Source organism: Puma concolor, chromosome E2, assembly GCF_028749965.1.
Source record: "Puma concolor isolate L17-30 chromosome E2, mPumCon1.1.hap2, whole genome shotgun sequence".
NCBI classification, from domain to species: Eukaryota; Metazoa; Chordata; class Mammalia; order Carnivora; family Felidae; genus Puma; species Puma concolor.
This window is the reverse complement of record NC_141681.1, coordinates 53,503,849-53,522,830: the sequence shown is the minus strand read 5'-3', so window position 1 is coordinate 53,522,830 and position 18,982 is coordinate 53,503,849. Positions and strand designations below refer to the sequence as shown.

The following is an 18,982-nucleotide window of genomic DNA, read 5'->3' as shown; positions in this document are numbered from 1 at the left end:
GAACCGTGAGATCGTGACCTGTGTCAAAGTTGGCCACGGAACCGACTGAGCCGCCCAGGCGCCCCTGGACAATGACATTTGAATAATTACATGGGGCCTAGAAATTGAACAGGTAATAGATACGCAGGGTTTCACATGAAACCGGGACAGAGGTATGACAGGTCTGGTTCCCACCCTTCCTCCCAGCCGCCTTGGGTGCCCCCAGCCACACCTGTTGGCTTCTTGATTATCCTTCTGTAGTTTCTATCTGGCAAATAAAAGCAATACGAAAGAATAAACAGGATCGTATTTTCTCCTGTTTTACAAAATTAGGAGCATATTACATACACCGTTCTGCCTCCTTCTTATTTATTATTATTGTTTCAAATGTGACTTAAGTATTCCTAGGGACTCGATCATGTGACTCAGGTCATGATCTCATGGCTTGTGGGGTTGAGTCCCGCGTCAGGCTCTGCACTGACCGTGTGGAGCCTGCTGGAAATTCTCTCCTTCTCTCTCTGCCCCTCCCCCACCTCAAAATAAACAAACATTTAAAAATATGTATACGTATACTGGGACGTCTGGGTGGCTCAGTCGGTGGAGCGACCAACTTCTTGGTCTTGGCTCAGGTCATGATCTCAAAATTCACGAGTTCGAGCCCCACATCCGGCTCCACGCTGACAGCACAGAGCCTGCTTGGCATTCTCTCTGTCCCTTTCTCTGCCCGTCCCTTGTTCATGCTCTCTCTCTCTTAAGTAAATAAAACAAAAAAAATTAAAAGTATATATATATATATATATATATACCTAGAACTTCTTTTTACATTGGCACGTAGATTCTGCCTTTTTTTTTTTTTTAATTGAAAGATTTCTATAGACTTACAGGAAGTTGTAAAACCAGTACCCCTGTCTTCCCCCAGGGGTGACATATACCCAGAGTCCAATATCAAAACCAGGAAGTTGGCAGTGGACGGTACCGGGAACTAGACCACAGAGTTTGTCCGGGGGGGGGGGTGTGTGTGCGCGCGAGCGCGTGCATTTTCAACCCATGTGTAAATCTGTGTAACCACAACCACGGTCTGGGTGTGGAAAAGCTCCACAAAGGCACTCACTGTGCTGACCCTTGTAGCCGCTCCCCACCTTTTGTCCCTAAGCTCCGACAAACCCCTGATCTCTTCTCCATCCTGAGTTTTGTCATTTGGAGAATGTTGTGTAAATGGAATCGTACAGTACACAACTTCCTTTCTTTTCTTCTCTTTTTGTATGTGTTCATATTAGATAAGAAGAAAGCTCTGTTCCGTCGAGGAGCCTTCTTATCTTGTTCTGACTTGGAGCTTTTTCTTTTTTGTTTTGAGAGAGAAAGAGAGTGCGAGCAGGGGAGGGGCAGAGGGACAAGGAGACGGAGCATCTTAAGCAGGCTCCACACTCCGCACGGGAGCCCGACTCGGGGCTCGATCCCACGACCGGGAGATCATGACCTGAGCCCAAATCAAGAGTCAGATGCGTAACCGACTGAGCCCCCCAGGTGCCTCCGGAACTTTATCTTCGCTAATAAATCCCACCAGCCAGTCATTCCGGTCCATAAAAAACGGGAGTTTCATCTCGGTGGAGGAACTCATGTTTCTGACTTTGTGGGGTTTTCTTCTCTCTGGAAGAAGGAGGGCCGTGTGTTTCGGTCTCTGCACGACCCGTATTCTCACCAGCTGTTGGGATTTCTGTCTCAGGAACATCTGGCTGGACAAGAGGAGGAGGAGAGGGGGGAGAGAGACTTCGGACGGCACCATGCAGCGGAGTATCATGTAAGGAAACAACTCCCCCACCCCGCCCTGTCCTACGCTCTCTAAAGGTCTCTGCTCTTCTCTCTCTCTTTCTGCGCCTCTTCCTGGAAGAACACAAGTCACTCTTCAAATTGGAATGTCCAAGAGTCAGAAGGTAACATGGGGAGTGCGACGCGTAGGACAGTGAGTGTGTCGACCGAGAGTTTTGAGCCACGGGGTTCGGAAGTGCTGACCCGGTGCTTTGCAGTCGGTGGTTCGGCCCCCCCCCAGGGAACAGCCGGCAGCGTCGTAACTAGGGGGAAGAGAGGGGGCGCTTCTCATCAGCATCTGCTGGAGAAGGGCCAGGCACGCTGCCGGACGACAGTGCACAGGGCAGCCCCCGCCACCAAGAACGGGCGGCCTGAAACATCAGTAGCGCCCAGGTTGGGAAACCCTGTCCTGATGCAGGCCGGCCTCGGGGAAGCAGGAAGGGGAAGGCCTCGGCTTGTGGAGTTGAAACCGCTCGGTTGGGGCGCCTGGGTGGCGCAGTCGGTTGAGCGTCCGACTTCAGCCAGGTCACGATCTCGCGGTCCGTGAGTTCGAGCCCCGCGTCGGGCTCTGGGCTGATGGCTCGGAGCCTGGAGCCTGTTTCCGATTCTGTGTCTCCCTCTCTCTCTGCCCCTCCCCCATTCATGCTCTGTCTCTCTCTGTCCCAAAAATAAATAAACGTTGAAAAAAAAAAAAAATTAAAAAAAAAAAAAAAGAAACCGCTCGGTTGGACCCAGCAGCCCCAACTCTCTCACTTGGGACTCTGAGGGGGCTGTCCCAGTCGGAGAGTGTGTGGAGGGGCCCCTCCCAAAAGGAGTGGATGGATTCTAGGCTGACCCAGTCCTGGACCCCCAGCCCGGAGGCCTGGGAGGTCACAGATCACAGGCTCCCTTCTTCTCACATGGCGACAAATCTGGCCGTAGCCTGTCCTGGGCGGACGGCGTGTCTGATGGCTTTCTTGGCTGGATCGGCTGACTGACTGGCTGCTTTAAAGTCAACCATTCTGGAACGGGTTTTATTTTTATTTATTTATTTATTTAAGTGTTTATTTGTTTTACTTTGCGAGAGAGAGAGAGAGAGAGAGAGAACGAGAACACAAGCCGGGGTGGGGCAGAGAGGGAGGGAGACACAGCATCCGAAGCAGGCACCAGGCTCCGCGCTGTCAGCAGAGGGCCGGGCGCGGGCCTCGAGCTCACGAGCCGTGAGATCATGACCTGAGCCGAAGTCGGACGCTTAACCGACGGAGCCACCCAGGCGCTTCTAGAATGGTTCCTGCCCACGGCGCCCCGGGTTTCCACCGTTGACGCCTCGTGTGCCTGGTCCGTCGGCCACAGGAAGGAGCCGGTTCTGCGACGTTACTGTTGACTACGCTCCACGCCATGTTCGGATTTCAACGGTTTATCCCTTAACGCTTTTTTCTGTTCCAGGCTGCGCTTCGGAGTCCCATAGTCCCTTTCGTTGTCATGCCTCCCCCGTTCCCTTTGGTGTCACTCTGGGGGACGGTTTCTCCGACTTTGTCAGGATGCCTGCAGACGGTCCCCAAATTTGTCCGATGTTGTTGTCACTGGGGTCACGGGCGGTGAAGTGCAGCAGCCTGGCTTCACCCTGTAGGAGGGGGCACGGGACATCCCCAGTGACACTGGCCTCCCTCACCCGGTCGGCAGAGCGTGGGCGAGGTGCCTGCACCAATGGGTTCCCACCATCCCTGCTCAGGACTCCGGACTCCGGAAGCCAGCCACTCGGGCGAGCCAGTCTCAAGTGGAGAGGGGACGCCTTGCCTTGTTTGTCTTCATAAGAGCACTTCCCGCCTCCTGACATTTTATATTTAGCGACTTAATATCGCCTCTTTTACTGGGTGTCGACCCCTCGGGGGTGGGGGCCTTGTGTCTGGGTCTCCGCCGAATCCCCGGGGCCCGGCCAGGTCCCCGGCGCCTAGGAGGTGCTTAGCTGGTACTTGTTGAAGGAAAATTGGGATGCGTCATGGCTGTCGGGTGTCAGGATGGGAAAAATAAGCAGAGCGTCACCCCACCCCTGCCCTCCCCCCTGCCCAGGCTGAGCGTCACTTTCCTTATCAAAGGGAGTTGTCGAGCACTGGGACGGCAGTCCGCGTCGGAAGCAATACAACGGGGCACCGATCCAAGGACCCATTTGTGCTGTGTTCATTCCCGTTTTCCCCTCCTCCTGTGTTCCACTAGGTCATTTTTCCACCCCAAGAAGGAGGGCAAAGCGAAAAAGCCGGAGAAAGAGACCTCCAGCAGAGAGACAGAGCCACCTCCAAAGTACGTAACGGGGCTAGGACGTGGTGAATTTGTTCTTCTCAATCAGGACCCTCTTGGCTCTAAGTGTTTCGAGCCCCGCTCAGAATGTCTTGGAGCCCTAAGGGGAATTTTTTTTGGCTCTGATAACTGGGAAGTCCAAAGGTAGGTCCGGCTTCAGTCATGGCCGGATCCAGGACCTCAGGGTTGTTAAGGCGGTTGGCAAGTCTGAGAGTCCCAGCAGTAAGACAACATGGGGACGAGCAGTCGGGAGCGGGTTGCGTGCATCAGTCCTACCCCTTACATCCTGTTGGTCAGGGCCCGTCACAGGGCCGCGCCTAGCTGCAGGGGAGGCTGGGAAGTATAGTCTGTAGCCGAGAGGCCATGGCCTTCGCCACATCCCAGGGGCTTGTGTGACTGAAGAAGGGAGGCCTTCTCTGCTCTCAGCAGGGACTCCCGTCCGCTCCCCAGCATCGCTCATCACAGGAGGTGGGCACGTAGGATGTGGTCGATGGACGGATGATGAAGAGTGTAGGGAAGGAGGCCTCCAGAAGAAGCCCGTTAAATGCTTGAAAGGAAAGGGACGGAATGAAACTTAGGGAAGGCGCTGGAACGTTCAGGGCAGTATACCCCCTCTCTGCCTGCTGGAACGCCTCCATTTTCCCACCCTCCAGGGTGGCGCTGAAGGAACGGAACGGAGAGGTGCCTGAGAACGATTCTCCAGTGAAGAGGCCAGGGCGGAAGGCGGCCCGGGTCCTGGGCAGTGAAGGGGAGGAGGAGGACGAAGCCCTCACGCCCTCCAAAGGCCAGGTAGGTCCCCCCCCCCCCCAGCCTCCCCGCTGTTTCTGGGAGGAACCATAATTCCCATCAGCTCCCGGTGGCGCCTGCCCCCCAGGGCTTGTGCGTAAAGAGGGGTCTGTTCACATACGGATCTGAGAGTAACGCACGATACAGACTAAGGGCTCAAAAACAGACGTGCAGTCTCTCCGGAGGTCAGAGGGTTTTTCGTCTTTTCCAAAGACATTTGCTTCCGCCCCTCCCTTGCTTAAAAGTCACTTAAGGGGGGGCGCCCGGGTGGCTCAGTCGGTTGAGCAGCTGACTTTGGCTCAGGTTGCGATCTCGCGGTTCGTGAATTCTAGCCCCGCGCGGAGCTCTGTGCTGTCAGCGCGGAGCCTGCTTCGGACCCTCCATCTCTCTCTCTCTCTCTGCCTCTCCCCGACTCACGCTCGCTCTCTCTCTCTCAAAAATAAAACGTTAAAAAAAAAAGTCACTTAACGGGCAGCTGATTAGTAACCTTAATTCCCTCTGCGGCCTGAATGGCCCTTTGCCACATCCCTGAGTATATTCACGGGGTCCAGGAGTAGCGGGGGCACCTTCAGGAGCTTGGACTTTGCCCTGGGGCTGCTGGGGATCCTTGGACCAGTTCTGAGCAGGAGAGAGATGGAAGAGGTGTTGGGTCACTGGCAGCCTTCACGACACTCCTTTGGGGCCCGTATCCATGAGGGTCCAAAGAGGAGCGGGAGACCACACGAGTGATTTGAACGGAGAGTTTAATACAGAGAATGGCCAACCGGGAATGCGGTTTTCAAGTGGGTGACTGCAGGGGTGAAGGGAGAACTCCTTCAGGCAGCGTGGGGGTAGTGACCGCAGGATGCAGCCACCACGTCTAGAAGCGGAGAGCCGAAGTTCAGACCTTCAGACGCTGGCTGGCGGTTGCCGAGGTCTCTGAGCTTACAGGTGGTGCCCTGAAGGCCTGCTCAGATCTTTGAGGAAGGGGCACCGGGCGGAGGGGGCTGGTGTCTGTGGGGCATCACGTCGCAGGCCCCGTGAGCGTCGGAAACACCGTCAGTTGGATCCAGCTGGCGCGGGCCCCGTTCTGGCACCGCGTGATGCACAGCGTCACAGCAGAGTGGGAAGGGGGTTCTCAGAGTCCCTGCGTCGTGAGAGGGGACGGGGTAGGCTGAGAGCTGAGGGGCGATCACTTAATAACTGGCAGGGGGCCCTGTAAGATGAGTAGAGTAGCACTTGAAACCAAGATACGAGGTAGGAATTTCTTTCTAACGAGCACAGAAAGTCCAGGATGAGTGTGCCAGTCTCTCCGTGTCGAAGACCCGGGCTGCGTCTATACCATTACTTTTATCCCTGGATGCTCTTGTCCAAGTGAATGTCGATATTCAGCCAGTGAGGAGGGCAAGACGTTCCTTGGGAAGTGTGCATCATTTTCCCTTATGTTGCCTTGTGTAGAAGTGAGGCTCCTGGCCACACCTAGCCGCAAGGGATGCTGGGAAGTGAGGTTCTCAGGCTCCTGACCAGACCTAGCTGCAAGGGATGCTGGGAAGTGAGGTTCTCAGGCTCCTGACCAGACCTAGCCGCAAGGGAGGCTGGGAAGTGAGGTTCTCACACTCCTGACCAGACCTAGCTGCAAGGGAGGCTGGGAAGTGTAGTTCTCAGGCTCCTGACCAGACCTAGCTGCAAGGGATGCTGGGAAGTGAGGTTCTCAGGCTCCTGACCAGACCTAGCCGCAAGGGAGGCTGGGAAGTGTAGTTCTCAGGCTCCTGACCAGACCTAGCTGCAAGGGATGCTGGGAAGTGAGGTTCTCAGGCTCCTGACCAGACCTAGCCGCAAGGGAGGCTGGGAAGTGTAGTTCTCAGGCTCCTGACCAGACCTAGCTGCAAGGGATGCTGGGAAGTGAGGTTCTCAGGCTCCTGACCAGACCTAGCCGCAAGGGAGGCTGGGAAGTGTAGTTCTCAGACTCCTGACCAGACCTAGCTGCAAGGGAGGCTGGGAAGTGAGGTTCTCAGACTCCTGACCAGACCTAGCCTCAAGAGAGGCTGGGAAGTGTAGTTCTCAGACTCCTGACCAGACCTAGCTGCAAGGGAGGCTGGGAAGTGAGGTTCTCACACTCCTGACCACACTAGCTGCAAGGGAGGCTGGGAAATGGGGTTTTTAGTTGGGCCATCATATGCCTAGCTAAAAGTCAAAAGTTCTGCTACTTGAGAAAAAAAGAGTCCATTTAGAAAAATTAGTGTCCGTGATGGGGAGAGTCTGGTACCATGAAATTTCACAGGAGGGTGGAGTGAGGCCCAGGTAAGAGAGGAGGAGGCCTGAACTGGGACTGAACCCTCGACGAGGAGGTGGCCCCTATTCCTCCCCTCACTGTAGAATTGCTCTTTCTTTTGCCTTCCAGAAGCCGGCCCCAGGCTCTCCACAGGTCTCCCCTCCCAGCCCTGTCACATTTCCCGAGGACAGCCCTCCCCTCTCCAACACCTCTCCTGCGGGCCTCTCCCCAACGGGGATCCCGAAGCGGCGCACAGGTAAGGACACACAGGAAGGATGCCCCTTCCGTGGCTCCTCTGTGCACGCGAGGGTTTCTGCACCAGGCGGCCACCCTCGTCCCAGCTCTGATCTTAATGTTGTGGTTGAGAGCATGGCTTCACCATCCGCTGGCTGTGTGACCTCGGGTAAATGACTTACCTTCTCTGAGCGTCAGTTGCTTTATCTGTAGGACAGAGATGACCATAACTGGGCATTTACCCTACAGAGGTTAAGAGGAAATAGGCGTAAAGTGCTTGGAATTGGGCCTGGCCCATAGTGAGGGCTCAGGAAGTGTTGGTTATTCTAATCGTGGTTACGTGCCATCGTGGAGGCAGCGCAGCTCACGGCGGGAGCACGGGGCCGGGGCCACGACGCAAGGGAGGCTTGTGGAAGAGAGATTCCCCAAGCCGAGCCCTGAAGGACAAGGAAAAACAAACGGGGAACGGGGAGGGAAGAGAGTTAACGGAAGGAGGCGGCGGGAAGGCCCTTCAGGGCACCGATGCCCTGGCGTGCTGGAGCTCAGCGCACAGGGTTGGGGACACCGAGCAGGGACACTGGAGAAGGTCCCTGGGAAGCCGGCCTGTGGAGGGGCACCTGTGTCCCTTGAGGGATCAGGAAGGTCTCGTACAGGGGGAGCACAGGTGAGAGACCCTCGTGTGATGGCAGGTGACGGGTGTCGCAGGTGTGACACATGAAACTAACAGACCGTATGTTAATTACACTCGCGTACAAAAGCTTTAAACAATTTTATGTTTTTATTTTTGAGAGAGAGAGAGAGAGTGAGCGCGAGCGGGGGAGGGGCAGGTTGGGGGCAGGGGGACAGAGGATCTGAAGCAGGCTGTGTGCTGATAGCAGCGAGCCCGACGCGGGGCTCGAACTCATGAACCGCGAGATCGTGACCTGAGCCGAAGTCGGTTGCCCAACCGACTGAGCCACCCAGGCTCCCTCCCAATTTTCTTTTTAACAAGAAAAAAAAAAAAGAAAAACAATAGCGGTGGGAATAGGGCACTGTACGTACGTGGGAGCTCAGAACTGAGCCAGCGCGGAGGTTGTGACACCTTGAGCTGAGCCTTGGAAAGGGATTGGTGCTGACTGCGCGATGCGGCCAAGAGCAGCCTGTACGGAGGCCTCGAGGCCTCGGGAGGGCGCTCTGGGGATCACACACCCTGGAATGTTTCTGGAGAATGAAACGCACTTCAGGGAGCAGGGAGACCTTGAAGGCAGTGCGCGGGGAGACAGGAGAGCGGGGCTGGCTCGCGGAGGCCTGCACGTGCTGGGCCAGGGGCCCGGGGCCCGTCCTGGGGGTCCTGGGGCGCCACCGGAGGGCTGCGGGAGCGGGGGGTCATGATGACACAGCTGAGTGGCTCAGGGCTGACGCTGAGATCGGCCCTGGGTTGGGAGGAGGGGGGTTGGAGAATTCTTTTTAGAGGTAATGACCTCTGAACTTTGCCCCAGAGGGCCACCGAGCAGCAGCACGTGCCAGGGCCCGGAGTTGTGACACAGCGTGGTGTGTCTGGGAACAGCAGCAGTTCAGCGGGGGGGGGGGGGGGGGGGGGGGGGGGGGGGGTTATGTGGCATGGGAGGAGTTAGAAGGTCAGCCGGAGGTGAGGTAGGACAGGGGCCCACATCCAAAGACTCTATCCTTCAATGGCTGGCTGGTGGGGAGACACGGGCGGCTTTCTGAGTGAGGAGGACCGTGCCGGCCGCGGCTGAGAGCAGGTCCCTCTGCGGCCATGCGCAGGAGCCACCGGGTCCAGGAGGCCGGGGAGAAGGTGACAGATGGCAATAAAAAAGACTGCAGTTGCCTTTTCGGTGAATTCCTCACCGCGCTTGAGCATCCACTTGGGGTCTTCTAGAAGCGGCCTCAGAAGTTCCAGAACAAGAGTGCAAATGCGAGTCGTTTGTTTTGGGAAGCACAGAGAACGCAGACCGTGAGGGATTCAGGGAAGGCGGCCCAGCCGGGAGAAGACGGGCGTTCATGGTGGCTCCTTCGGTGTACAGGAGTCACTAGCGAGGGCCCGTCGCGGGACCCGTTGCTTCCTGGCCTCTCGCAGACGTCTGAGGCCCCGGAAGAGCCATCCGGGACACGCACTGATGGTCAGGTCTTAGGGGTGCAGGCAGGGCACTGAGGGGGTCTACTAGAGTCCTCCCTGGGTCCTGAGCCGAGCGCATCACCGCGTCACTAACTTTTGGGGGTTGTTTTCACTCTGCACAGGCAGACGAGCGAGGCACAGAGAAATTAAGTAACTTGCTCCGGGTCACACATCCAGGAGGCAGCACAGCTTGAAGGATGAGGCCCGCCTCGGGGCAGAAGGGGGGGCGGTCCCAGAGACTTCTCCAGGGGCCCTCATCACCGATGGGCCTGAGCTCACTGGGGAGGGGGGCAGACAGGCCAGCGAGGTCAGCCCTACCGTGCCCTTTGCCTTCCCAGCTCGGAAGCAGCTTCCTAAACGGCCGATTCAAGATATCCTGGAAGAACAGAGCAAGGATGAGGACAGAGAAGCAAAGAGGAAGAAGGAAGAAGGTGAGTCACCAGGAGGAGGGAGAGAGAGGGAGAGAGTGTGTATATGGCGGGAATCTGGAAGGGTGGGGGCCTCTCCGATGGGACAGGGTGTTAGGATCCCCGATTTGATGCCTGTGTCCCTGGATCCAGATGTGGCCATCAGAACCCGACCCCCCCCACCCCCAGCCTAGGCGTTGCTGTTGTGAGAGCGTTTTGAAATCCATTCCTTGGGCCTCTTCAGTTTAGTGTTAATTCGTACACAGTTTGGCCCATTTTTATCTTCTGTTTGTTTTGATGGAAAATCGTTTCCTCTCTATCACGTCTTTTTCCTGACAGATTTTATCAGGAAGCAGAGATCCCTAGCCTCTCACAGCGCCCTTAGTGTCTCAGTGATTTTTTTTTCTGGCCCCCCCCCGCCCCCCCCCCCCCCCAACCAGGCCACGACCTCAGTGGCTCCGTCCGTTAAGTAGTTACGTCCAGACGACTGTTTATGTTCTAGAAACCTGGGCGTTGGAGAAAATGGTGCACGCACATCGAAAGGGAAAGCAGTTATTTTTTTGGTCCGTCCTTAGTCACCATCAGTGACTAAATAGGATGTCTCCTGGCCTCCGCACAATTTCTCAAACTGTGGAATCCGATTGAAGACTGCCCCCCTGGTTTCCTGTTCCACATTGATTTTTGTGCAAAGTTTTTTGTTTTTTTTGTTGTTGTTGGTTTTTTTTTTTTTTTTTTTTACCACGGCCACCAATGAAAGCCCAGCTTTGCAGAAAGGTAATGCAAGAACTCCAAGGATAGAGGTCAAATGATACTGGAATCTGATACCTCGAGCTAGTAGTTCCTGAAGTGTCCACCAGATGTCGCCATTTCCCCTTGGAACCTTAAACCATCCTACCTTGTGGTGGTGGGGGGGGGACTGGCAGCTCTGTGCATATGAAATGGGCGGGGGGGAATGCCACCGTAAAGATCTGATCCATTGGTCATTTGGGGGCCCGTGTGAGATTCTACCAGTTATAGCCTTTGCCACCGCCAGTGTTTGTTAGGCTCAACTTCCCCGGGGCACACGTGACTTCCTGTTGGCCATTTTTAGTCGGTATCCATTCGTAGTGTTGTGCGTTTTTAGCCAGCATTAGTGTGTGGGGTCACCGGAGGGCGGGTAGCTTCTTGATACTAAGGCATGTTTTTCTCAAGTTCACATGCTTTTTTTTTTTTTTTTAATGTTCATTTATTTCTGAGACAGAGACAGAGCATGAACAGGGGAGGGTCAGAGAGAGGGAGACACAGAATCCGAAGCAGACTCCAGGCTCTGAGCTGTCGGCACAGAGCCCGACACGGGGCTCAAACTCGCAAACCGTGAGATCGTGACCTGAGCCGAAGTCGGTCGCTCAACCGACTGAGCCGCCCAGGCGCCCCATCAGTTTAAAAAATTTTTACTTTTTACCCATATCAGGTTATCGCATGCGTTTGGGACTCTTTCTGGTTGTATTTTGCGGTATAATTCTAAAAGTTGCTAAGATGGTACTGGCTGTTTGTGTCCAGGTCTGGTTGCCCAGGCAAAGGAACACAGGGTTTGGATTGTGTTGGGGGTCCTGCCGTGCTTGGGGCTGACCAAGAACGGACTGTCACATCTCCTATCACTTTACAGATATGCTTGACTGGCACACAGGAATAGCCGGGGGCTGACCGTCTCGGGACTTGAAATGTTCTTGGGGGAGTCAGAGTGATTCTTTTTTGCCATCTGACTTTTCTGTCTGTTATCCAAAGCAGAGACCCCAACAGAAAGCCTCACAGAGCCTGAATTGGCCCAAAAGGAGGAAGCAGAAGGGGACCGGCCCACGACGCCCGCTGAGCACTTAGAGACCTCCCGTGAGTTTCCAGTCCTCTGCCTCCAGCCCGCCCTGGCTCTCTGGCTTTGGGTCGGATGTCTTCGGAGGCCAGTTAATTTTCAACACGACATAGCTCCTCAAATGTGTTGTTTAAATGCAAATTCTAGGAGGGGCGCCTGGGTGGCTCGGTCGGTTGAACGTCCGACTTCGGCTCAGGTCGCGATCTCGCGGTTCGTGAGTTCGAGCCCCGTGTCGGGCTCTGTGTTGACGGCTCAGAGCCTGGAGCCTGCTTTGGATTCTGTGTCCCCCTCTTTCTCCGCCCCACCCCTGCTCGTGCTCTGTCTTTCAAATATGAATAAACATAAAAAAAGATGCAAATTCTAGGGGAGTCGTAGGTTTTATTACCGTTCTTACGGTTATAATCTCCCCCCCTGTGTGTGTGGGTAAAGAAAAAAGAGCTGGGCGTCCTCCAATAAGATATTTGTATCTCTGCGAAATCACAGGTACTAAGTGCTGCTCACTGAGCGGGAATTTAGGAAGTTAGACAGTATAGTTACCCTCACAGGCCAGACCACAAGCCCGCAGGTGGGCGTCCGTGAGACTCCTGTGTGAGAAAGGACACCATGGGTGCATTTTGAGGATACAAATCGCATCCGATTTGCTGCAACGGCAGGAGAAGCGGGAGTGTTTTCTTCTAATCGTGCTGAGATTTCTTATTACCGCCGTTCGCATAACGTCTCCAGTTTCAGGCCAGATGCCGAGCGGAACCCTTAGTACTTGACGCAAAAGCTTCAGGCCCAACCCCAGGCTGGGGTTACAAATGAAGTTTCGGGTTGGATGTTGGCGTCTCCAACTGACCCTGTGTCTCGCTTTAGCAGCCGAGCCCCTGACAGACAGCACCTCAGAGCCTGAGGTGGCCGGAAAGCAGGAAGCACGGGAGGGGGACCAGGCTAAGCCTCCCCCCAGAGCTCCCAAGACGGTCAGCAGTTTCTTCGGTGAGTGTCTCCCGCCCATCAGCTCCCAGCCGCGCGGGGAGGAAGCCGGTAGGCCTTTCTCCGGAGCACGCCCTGCCCTACCCCTGCCCTACGGAAGGCCTGACCCCTCTCTCCTGGCCTGATGGGCCGAGAGGAGTTGGGCAGTGGGGGCTCTCAGGAGGAAGGGCCCACAGTTTCCTGACTTCACTCCCAGCCCCTCGGAAGCCGGCGACCAAGAAAGAAGGGAAAGAAGAGGGACCTGGCGCCCCTAGAAAGGAGGAGGCCAAAGGGTGAGTTGATATCGACTGTCGAGTAGCGAGGACAGGGCATTAAAGGGAATAGCACAGTGGGTCCGAATTCTCTTGATTTTATCCCTGTAAAGACGAGACCGATAATCACCAAAAATTCTTTTAGCTTTAAAAATCTGTGATTACGGTAGGGCCTGGAGGGCTCCGCCGGTTTGGGCGTCCGACTTTGGCTCGCGTCACGATCTCGCGGTCCGTGGGTTTGAGCCCCGCGTCGGGCTCTGCGCGGACAGCTCGGAGCCTGGAGCCCGCTTCGGATTCTGTGTCTCCCTCTCTCTCTCTGCCCCTCCCTGCTTGCACCCTTTCTCTCTCTCAAAAATAAAATAAAAAAAACACGCAAAGAATGTTTTGAAAAGCTGTGATTACAGTTAATTCTTTTTTTTTTTTTTTTTAAAGTTTATTTGTCGATTTTGAGAGAGTGCACGCACGGGCGTGCACGACCAAGGGAGGGGCAGAGACAGAGGGAGAGAGAGAATCCCAGGCAGGCTCCGCGCTTGCCAACGCAGAGCCGGATGGGGGCTCGATCGCCCAAACTGCGAGATCACGACCCGGGCGGAAGTCAGGAGTCGGGCGCTCAACCGATGGAGCCACGCAGGCTCCGTCCGGTGAACTGTTCCGATAAAAATGTTTTGGGGAGGCTTACCAGCAGTTTTGTGCCCCAGTTGAGACGTCGTTGGCGGGAGTAAAGGGCACCGTTTCAGCACGCGACGTCGCTCTGGGAACCGCTGGCTCGTCTTGAACACCTACTGTGCGTCGGGTAGAGCGCTAAAGGTTCCTTTTACGCTGTTGTCCTTCATCTTGTGGCAAAAGAGGGCATTTTAGCCATTTTACAGGCATCGGAACCATTAGCCCAGAGAGGCTGCGTTAGCTTCCCTGGGTCACGCAGGAAGACGGGGGTAGGGCCGGGCCTAGGACTCGGGTCCCCCTGAATCCTGGGCGTGCTCCTCCTCAGTTCTGGCCCGTCTGGCCTTCTGGGTACGTGCGTGTGCTTATGCGTCCAGAAAAAAGTTTCTCTGACGAAATCGGTGGCCTGCTGCCTACAAGGCTTTGTATCCTGGCTGGATTTGTCTTTCCTAAAGTTTATTTTGAGAGAGAGAAAGCATGTGGGGGGGGGAGGGGGGGGGCATCGAGAGAGGGAAGGAGAGAATCCCAAGCAGGCTCTGCGTGGTGCCAGATGCAGGGGTTCGAGCCCACGAACCGTGAGCTCCTGACCTGAGCCGAAACCAAGAGTCGGACTCTTCACCGACTGAGCCACCCTGGCGCCCCCGTCCTGTTACCTATTTCACGTGATCCCGAGATCATTCTTCCGACTCCATTCCAAGCCTGATTACTCGTCCATCTCCGATGGCTGCCTCCAGGAGACAGACAAACGTTCGGGACGTCCAGTTTTTCTCACCTCGGAAATGGGGACAGACCGGTGACCGCACTCGCTTTCATCCAGCGGTCACTGTGCATAGGTTCTGTCGGTATCCCCATCTCACAGACGAGGAAGGTGAGGCCTGAAGGCAGGACGGTATCGTGGAGTGGTGAGAAGCCCCAGCTCCTCCTCGGCCAGCTGTGTGACCTTGGGGAAGCGCCTTAGCCTTTCTGTGCCAGTTTCCTCCCGAGGGTTGGAAACATTTGGCTAGGGCCTGGCCACTGCCAAGCTCAGCAGGTTGTAGCTGCTACTATTGTTCCTCTTAGTATTAATTTACCGTCGGTGCCTCGCGTAGGTCACGGGTGGGGAGCGAGGCCCGCGCGCTGAGATTTGAACCAGGCGGCCTGGCTGTAGGATTTCTTAACTGCTGTGCTGTCTCTCATAAGAACAGTACGGTCGACCGGGACGACCACCACCTAGGAAATGCCTCCCCTGCGGAGCCCCACGCACGCCCCGTCCGGCTCAGCCGCACAGCCCCGTCTGTGCATCAGAGTCCGCGCAAGAGCTGGAAAAATTCCAGAGTCTTCTCTCCCACCCTCTTGTGCCTCCCCAGTTTTGAGGTAGATACAGGCCTGAGGCTGGGGAGTCCGGGTCATTTTAAACACGCTCCCCACAGGGGCGCCTGGGTCGGTCCGTCAGTTAGGTGTGTGACTCTTGATTTCGGCTCAGGTCGTGAGCTCGCGTTTCATGGGTTCGAGCCCCGCATCGGGCTCTGCGCTTTGGGTGCTCTCCCTCTCTCTGCCCCTCCCACATGCACACACACACACACTCTCTCTCTCTCAAAATAAATTAATTAACTAAAACTTTTTTAAAAAGCTCCCCATAGAGTGCACCAAGGAGGGGGCGCCCTCACCATAATTACTTTTTTATTTATTTTTATTTTTTTTTTACATTTATTTATTTACTTTTGAGAGACAGAGAGAGACAGGGCATGAGCGGGGGAGGGGCAGAGAGAGAGGGAGACACAGAATCCGAAGCAGGATCCAGGCTCCGAGCTGTCAGCACAGACGGACGGGGTTCGAACTCACAAACCGTGAGATCATGACCTGAGCCGAAGCCGGACGCTCAGCCCCCCTTCACCGTAATTTCTTAACCCTCACGACAACGTGTGATGGTGGGGACTCTTGGGAGCTCCGTGGTACGGACGAGGGCACCATGGTTCAGAGAGAGGAAACTGCTCTCTCAGGGTGACGCGGCTGCTCGAGGAGGGAACAGGGACGGGAACCCAGATGGGTCTGACTGCACAGTCTGGCCGCGAGTGGCTCCAGCAGAGTCAGCGTGAGGCATTTCCGGAGGCATTTAGAACGGGGAGGTTTGGAATGCCATCTCTGGGGCTGTGCTGCTTGTCATATGACCCTGTGCCACCTACGAGTATCCGGGAAACAGGGTTAGAAGAGTCCCTAGTGTGGCTCATTGCGAACAGAGGCAGTGCTCTGAGCACAGTGCCTGGCACTTTGCGGCACCCAGAGACGGCACCCCTTTCCTGCTGTTCCATCCAGAGAAAGTAAGGGAGACGTTGGTTGGGAAACCCGAGGGGTCCCTAGCCTCTTAGAATGGACTGTAAAAAGCAGCCAGATCATGCTGGCCACGCCCCCAGCCACGTTTCCATTCCTTAAACGTGTCACGTGCGTGTCTACCTCAGGGCCTTTGCACTGGCTGTTGCCCCTGCCTGGAGTGCTCTTCTCCCCGATACCCAGTCTGCTCACGCCCCAGGTTATTCTGCCCAAACATCTCCTTCCCCACCTTTTCCTCAGATCTAGCACCTTCTATCCCACTGTGCCCCCCACCACTTGGTTTTAAATATTTCTTAATATCAAAATTGTTTGCTTCTGTGTTTTGTTTTGTCTGTTGCCCCTGACTCTCCCACTAGAGCGGAAGCTCCAGGTTCACCAACTTTGTTTTCGTTCCTTTGTGTGCCCTCGTGCCTAGAACGGTGTCGGGTGCACAGCAGGTGCTCCAGAAAGTGTTAGTTGAAGGAGCGGCTCTGCTTTGCCCCAGGCGTCTGATCTCCCCTTTGCCCCCACAGACCCCTGGACCCCTCTGGCTACAACCCGGCCAAGAACAACTACCATCCCGTCGACGACGCCTGCTGGAAGCCGGGCCAGAAGTGAGGCTTCTCCCGCCCCCGACTGCCTTCCTCGCGCCCCCGTCGCCGGGTGCCTCTCCCTGGAGGCCTCCGTTGGAGGGAACTGCTGCGTCCCTCGTGTCCACGTTCAGGGGACACAGGCAGCAGCGTGGAAAGCGCGGGGAGGCAGGCGGACAGACGATGGACGGCGTGGGTTGTATGCACTGCCCCGTGTCTCTCTTCCTCCCCCAGGGTCCCTTACCTGGCTGTGGCCCGGACATTTGAGAAGATTGAGGAGGTTTCTGCTCGGTAATCTGTCGGACCCCCCCTGTGGGAGGGGCGGGTGGGGGGAGGGATGCCTCCTGCTGCCTGGTCCCTTCACCCTCCCTCCCTCTCATGGCCATGGCCCTGGGAGCAGCTGCGAGGCCTCTTGGGCCCCAGGCTCGGAAGGCCCCTGCCCCGTGCTTCTGTCTGTTTCTGTTGATCAGAACGAGACGTGGTAGGGGAGAGAACCCAGATCCCTGGGGTGGGGACACCGCCTCCTCCCTATGACATGAGCTCCGTCTACCCGCATTTGGTGAGAAGTCGCCGCAGCCCAGCTGATTTCCTCGCCCTTACCGTGAGGAGGTCCGGGTGTTGGGTACAGTGAGAACCCCACTCCCAGTGAGCACTGCAAGGGCCCTCGGGGCCCTGGGCTGCCTGGGCCTGGTCCCCGTTCCACCCCATCCTGCGCCCCCCCCCCCCATCCCTGTGTATTCAATCGGTGTTGTCAGGGGGCCCACGTCATTCTGGTCCCTGATGCTCCATCAGCATTGTTTCCAGATCTTTCCATGTTGCTTTAAGTAGGTCTCACCCCTTTTAACCGCACCGTGGGATTCTTTTGTTTTCGTACATCGCGGAGTGTTTAGGCTCTTCCCAGTGCTTCAGCGTGTGTCTTTGTGAACACGGGAGGCGCCTCCTCTGGGGCCCAGAGGGTGCGGGAAGGGCCGGGAAGGCCAGACCTGTGGGCAGTGGAGCCAGTGCCCAGCCCCGGGCGCAGACCGGTCTGGGAGTGGGCCCCGTCCCGGCTGCTTCCTGGCTGTGTGACCGTGGGCGGGTGGCCTGACCTCTCTGAGCTTCGGCCTCTGCGTAAGGAAAGTGAAGATCATCCGTCTCGGGTTTGCTGGGAGGGGGTGCCAGAGTGGCACAGCGAGGTGCCTAGTAAGTACTTTTAGGAGGTGCTGTTGGCAGTCACTGAGTTCAGGAGGACTGTGGGTGACTGTCCAGTCCCCATGATCCCCAGTTGGAGGGTTTTACAACTTTTTTTTAGGGTCTTTAGAAATAACTGTAAACTTCGAGAAAAATCGTAGAAATGGCACAGCGAGCCCCCACGTACCCGTGATCAGCTTTCTTGAACGTTGACGTGTTTACGCCGGCAGGGGGATGGTTACCGAGACCGCGATGTCAGCGTTAGTGCGGGCTGTTACGCGACGCGCAGACGTCATTTGTGTCTGGCTGGTTTCCCCCTTTGCGTTGGCTTTGCTAGGCCGGGACCCACCCTGGACCCTCGCCCTGACCCTGACCCCTGCCTGTGGTGCATGGTCACCCTGTCTCCTTGTCTCTATCCTCGACGCTCCTCGGTCTTTCTTGGTCCAGCCTCCCCACTGTGGCACTTTCGACGAATCCGGTGACCTTGCACAAGTCTCACTTTGGGTCTGTGTGACGTTTCCTCGAGAGCTGATTCAGGCGGGGCGCCTGGGGGGCTCAGTCAAGTGAACGTGCGACTTTTGCTTCTGGCTCAGGTCGTGATCTCACGGTTTGTTGGCTTTGAGCCCCGTGTTGGGCTCCTTGCTGACAGTGTGGCACCTGCTTAGGACTCTCTCTCTCCCTCCCTCTCTCCGTCCCCCACTCTCACTCTCTCTTTCTCCCAAGATAAATCAACTTTAAAAAAAAGAAAAAAAAAAAAAAAAAGGAAGTTGAGGATTCTACTCCTGAAACTGTTACCACACCATTTTCTAACTGGCAAGTAAAGTCCCATCGTGAGGCTCCGGGTAGACCTGAGTTTGGGGGGCAAGCCGTTCCGCCAGCATCGGAGCCACTGGTGGGTCCGCCCGTGATGGTCACGTCTGTGGGGTCTGCTCGGCGGGCTTCGTGGTCCTCCGGTGTCTCCTCCACGGGAATAGACTGAGCTCCTCTGTCCAGTTAGGCTGCCTGGGTGTGCGCTTAACGAACGTGCACACGTTCGTACAGACTTCCTGACACGGACAGAGGTGTCATACTTTTACTTGTTTTTTTTTAAAAGCTTATTTTGAGAGGGGGAGAGAGAGAGAGAGAGAGAGGGAGAGAGAATCCCAAGCAGGCTCCACGCTGTCTGCACAGAGCCTGACGCGGGGACCGAACTCGTGAGCCCGGGAGATCATGGCCTGAGCCGAAGTGAGGAATGGGACGCTGAACCCACGGAGCCGCCCGGGCATCCCTAACGTGGTCGTGCTTCTAGAGCCAGCGCAGCTTAGTGGCTGGGAGCGCGGGTCCTGGAGCAGATGGCCTCGGGTCACCTCTCGGC

General features: G+C 56.1%; 1 protein-coding gene across 4 annotated transcripts in view; it reads left to right on the top strand.

Annotated features, from left to right (window-relative positions):
• Positions 1 to 1,702: 1,702 nt before the first annotated feature.
• LIG1 (DNA ligase 1) overlaps positions 1,703 to 18,982 on the top strand; it is a 39,550-nt gene continuing 22,270 nt past the window's right edge. The window contains exons 1-10 of one of the 4 annotated variants that reach the window (XM_086690250.1): positions 1,703 to 1,777; positions 3,979 to 4,062; positions 4,713 to 4,848; positions 7,226 to 7,352; positions 9,785 to 9,877; positions 11,621 to 11,719; positions 12,558 to 12,674; positions 12,868 to 12,943; positions 16,402 to 16,482; positions 16,693 to 16,749. In XM_086690250.1, coding sequence (XP_086546376.1) covers positions 1,761 to 1,777; positions 3,979 to 4,062; positions 4,713 to 4,848; positions 7,226 to 7,352; positions 9,785 to 9,877; positions 11,621 to 11,719; positions 12,558 to 12,674; positions 12,868 to 12,943; positions 16,402 to 16,482; positions 16,693 to 16,749 — 887 coding nt within the window. In that variant the 5' untranslated portion in view covers positions 1,703 to 1,760. Of the gene's footprint in view, positions 1,778 to 3,978; positions 4,063 to 4,712; positions 4,849 to 7,225; positions 7,353 to 9,784; positions 9,878 to 11,617; positions 11,720 to 12,554; positions 12,675 to 12,867; positions 12,944 to 16,401; positions 16,483 to 16,692; positions 16,750 to 18,982 lie in introns of all 4 variants that reach the window. The other 3 variants (XM_086690248.1, XM_086690249.1, XM_086690247.1) reach the window with 3 other exon arrangements.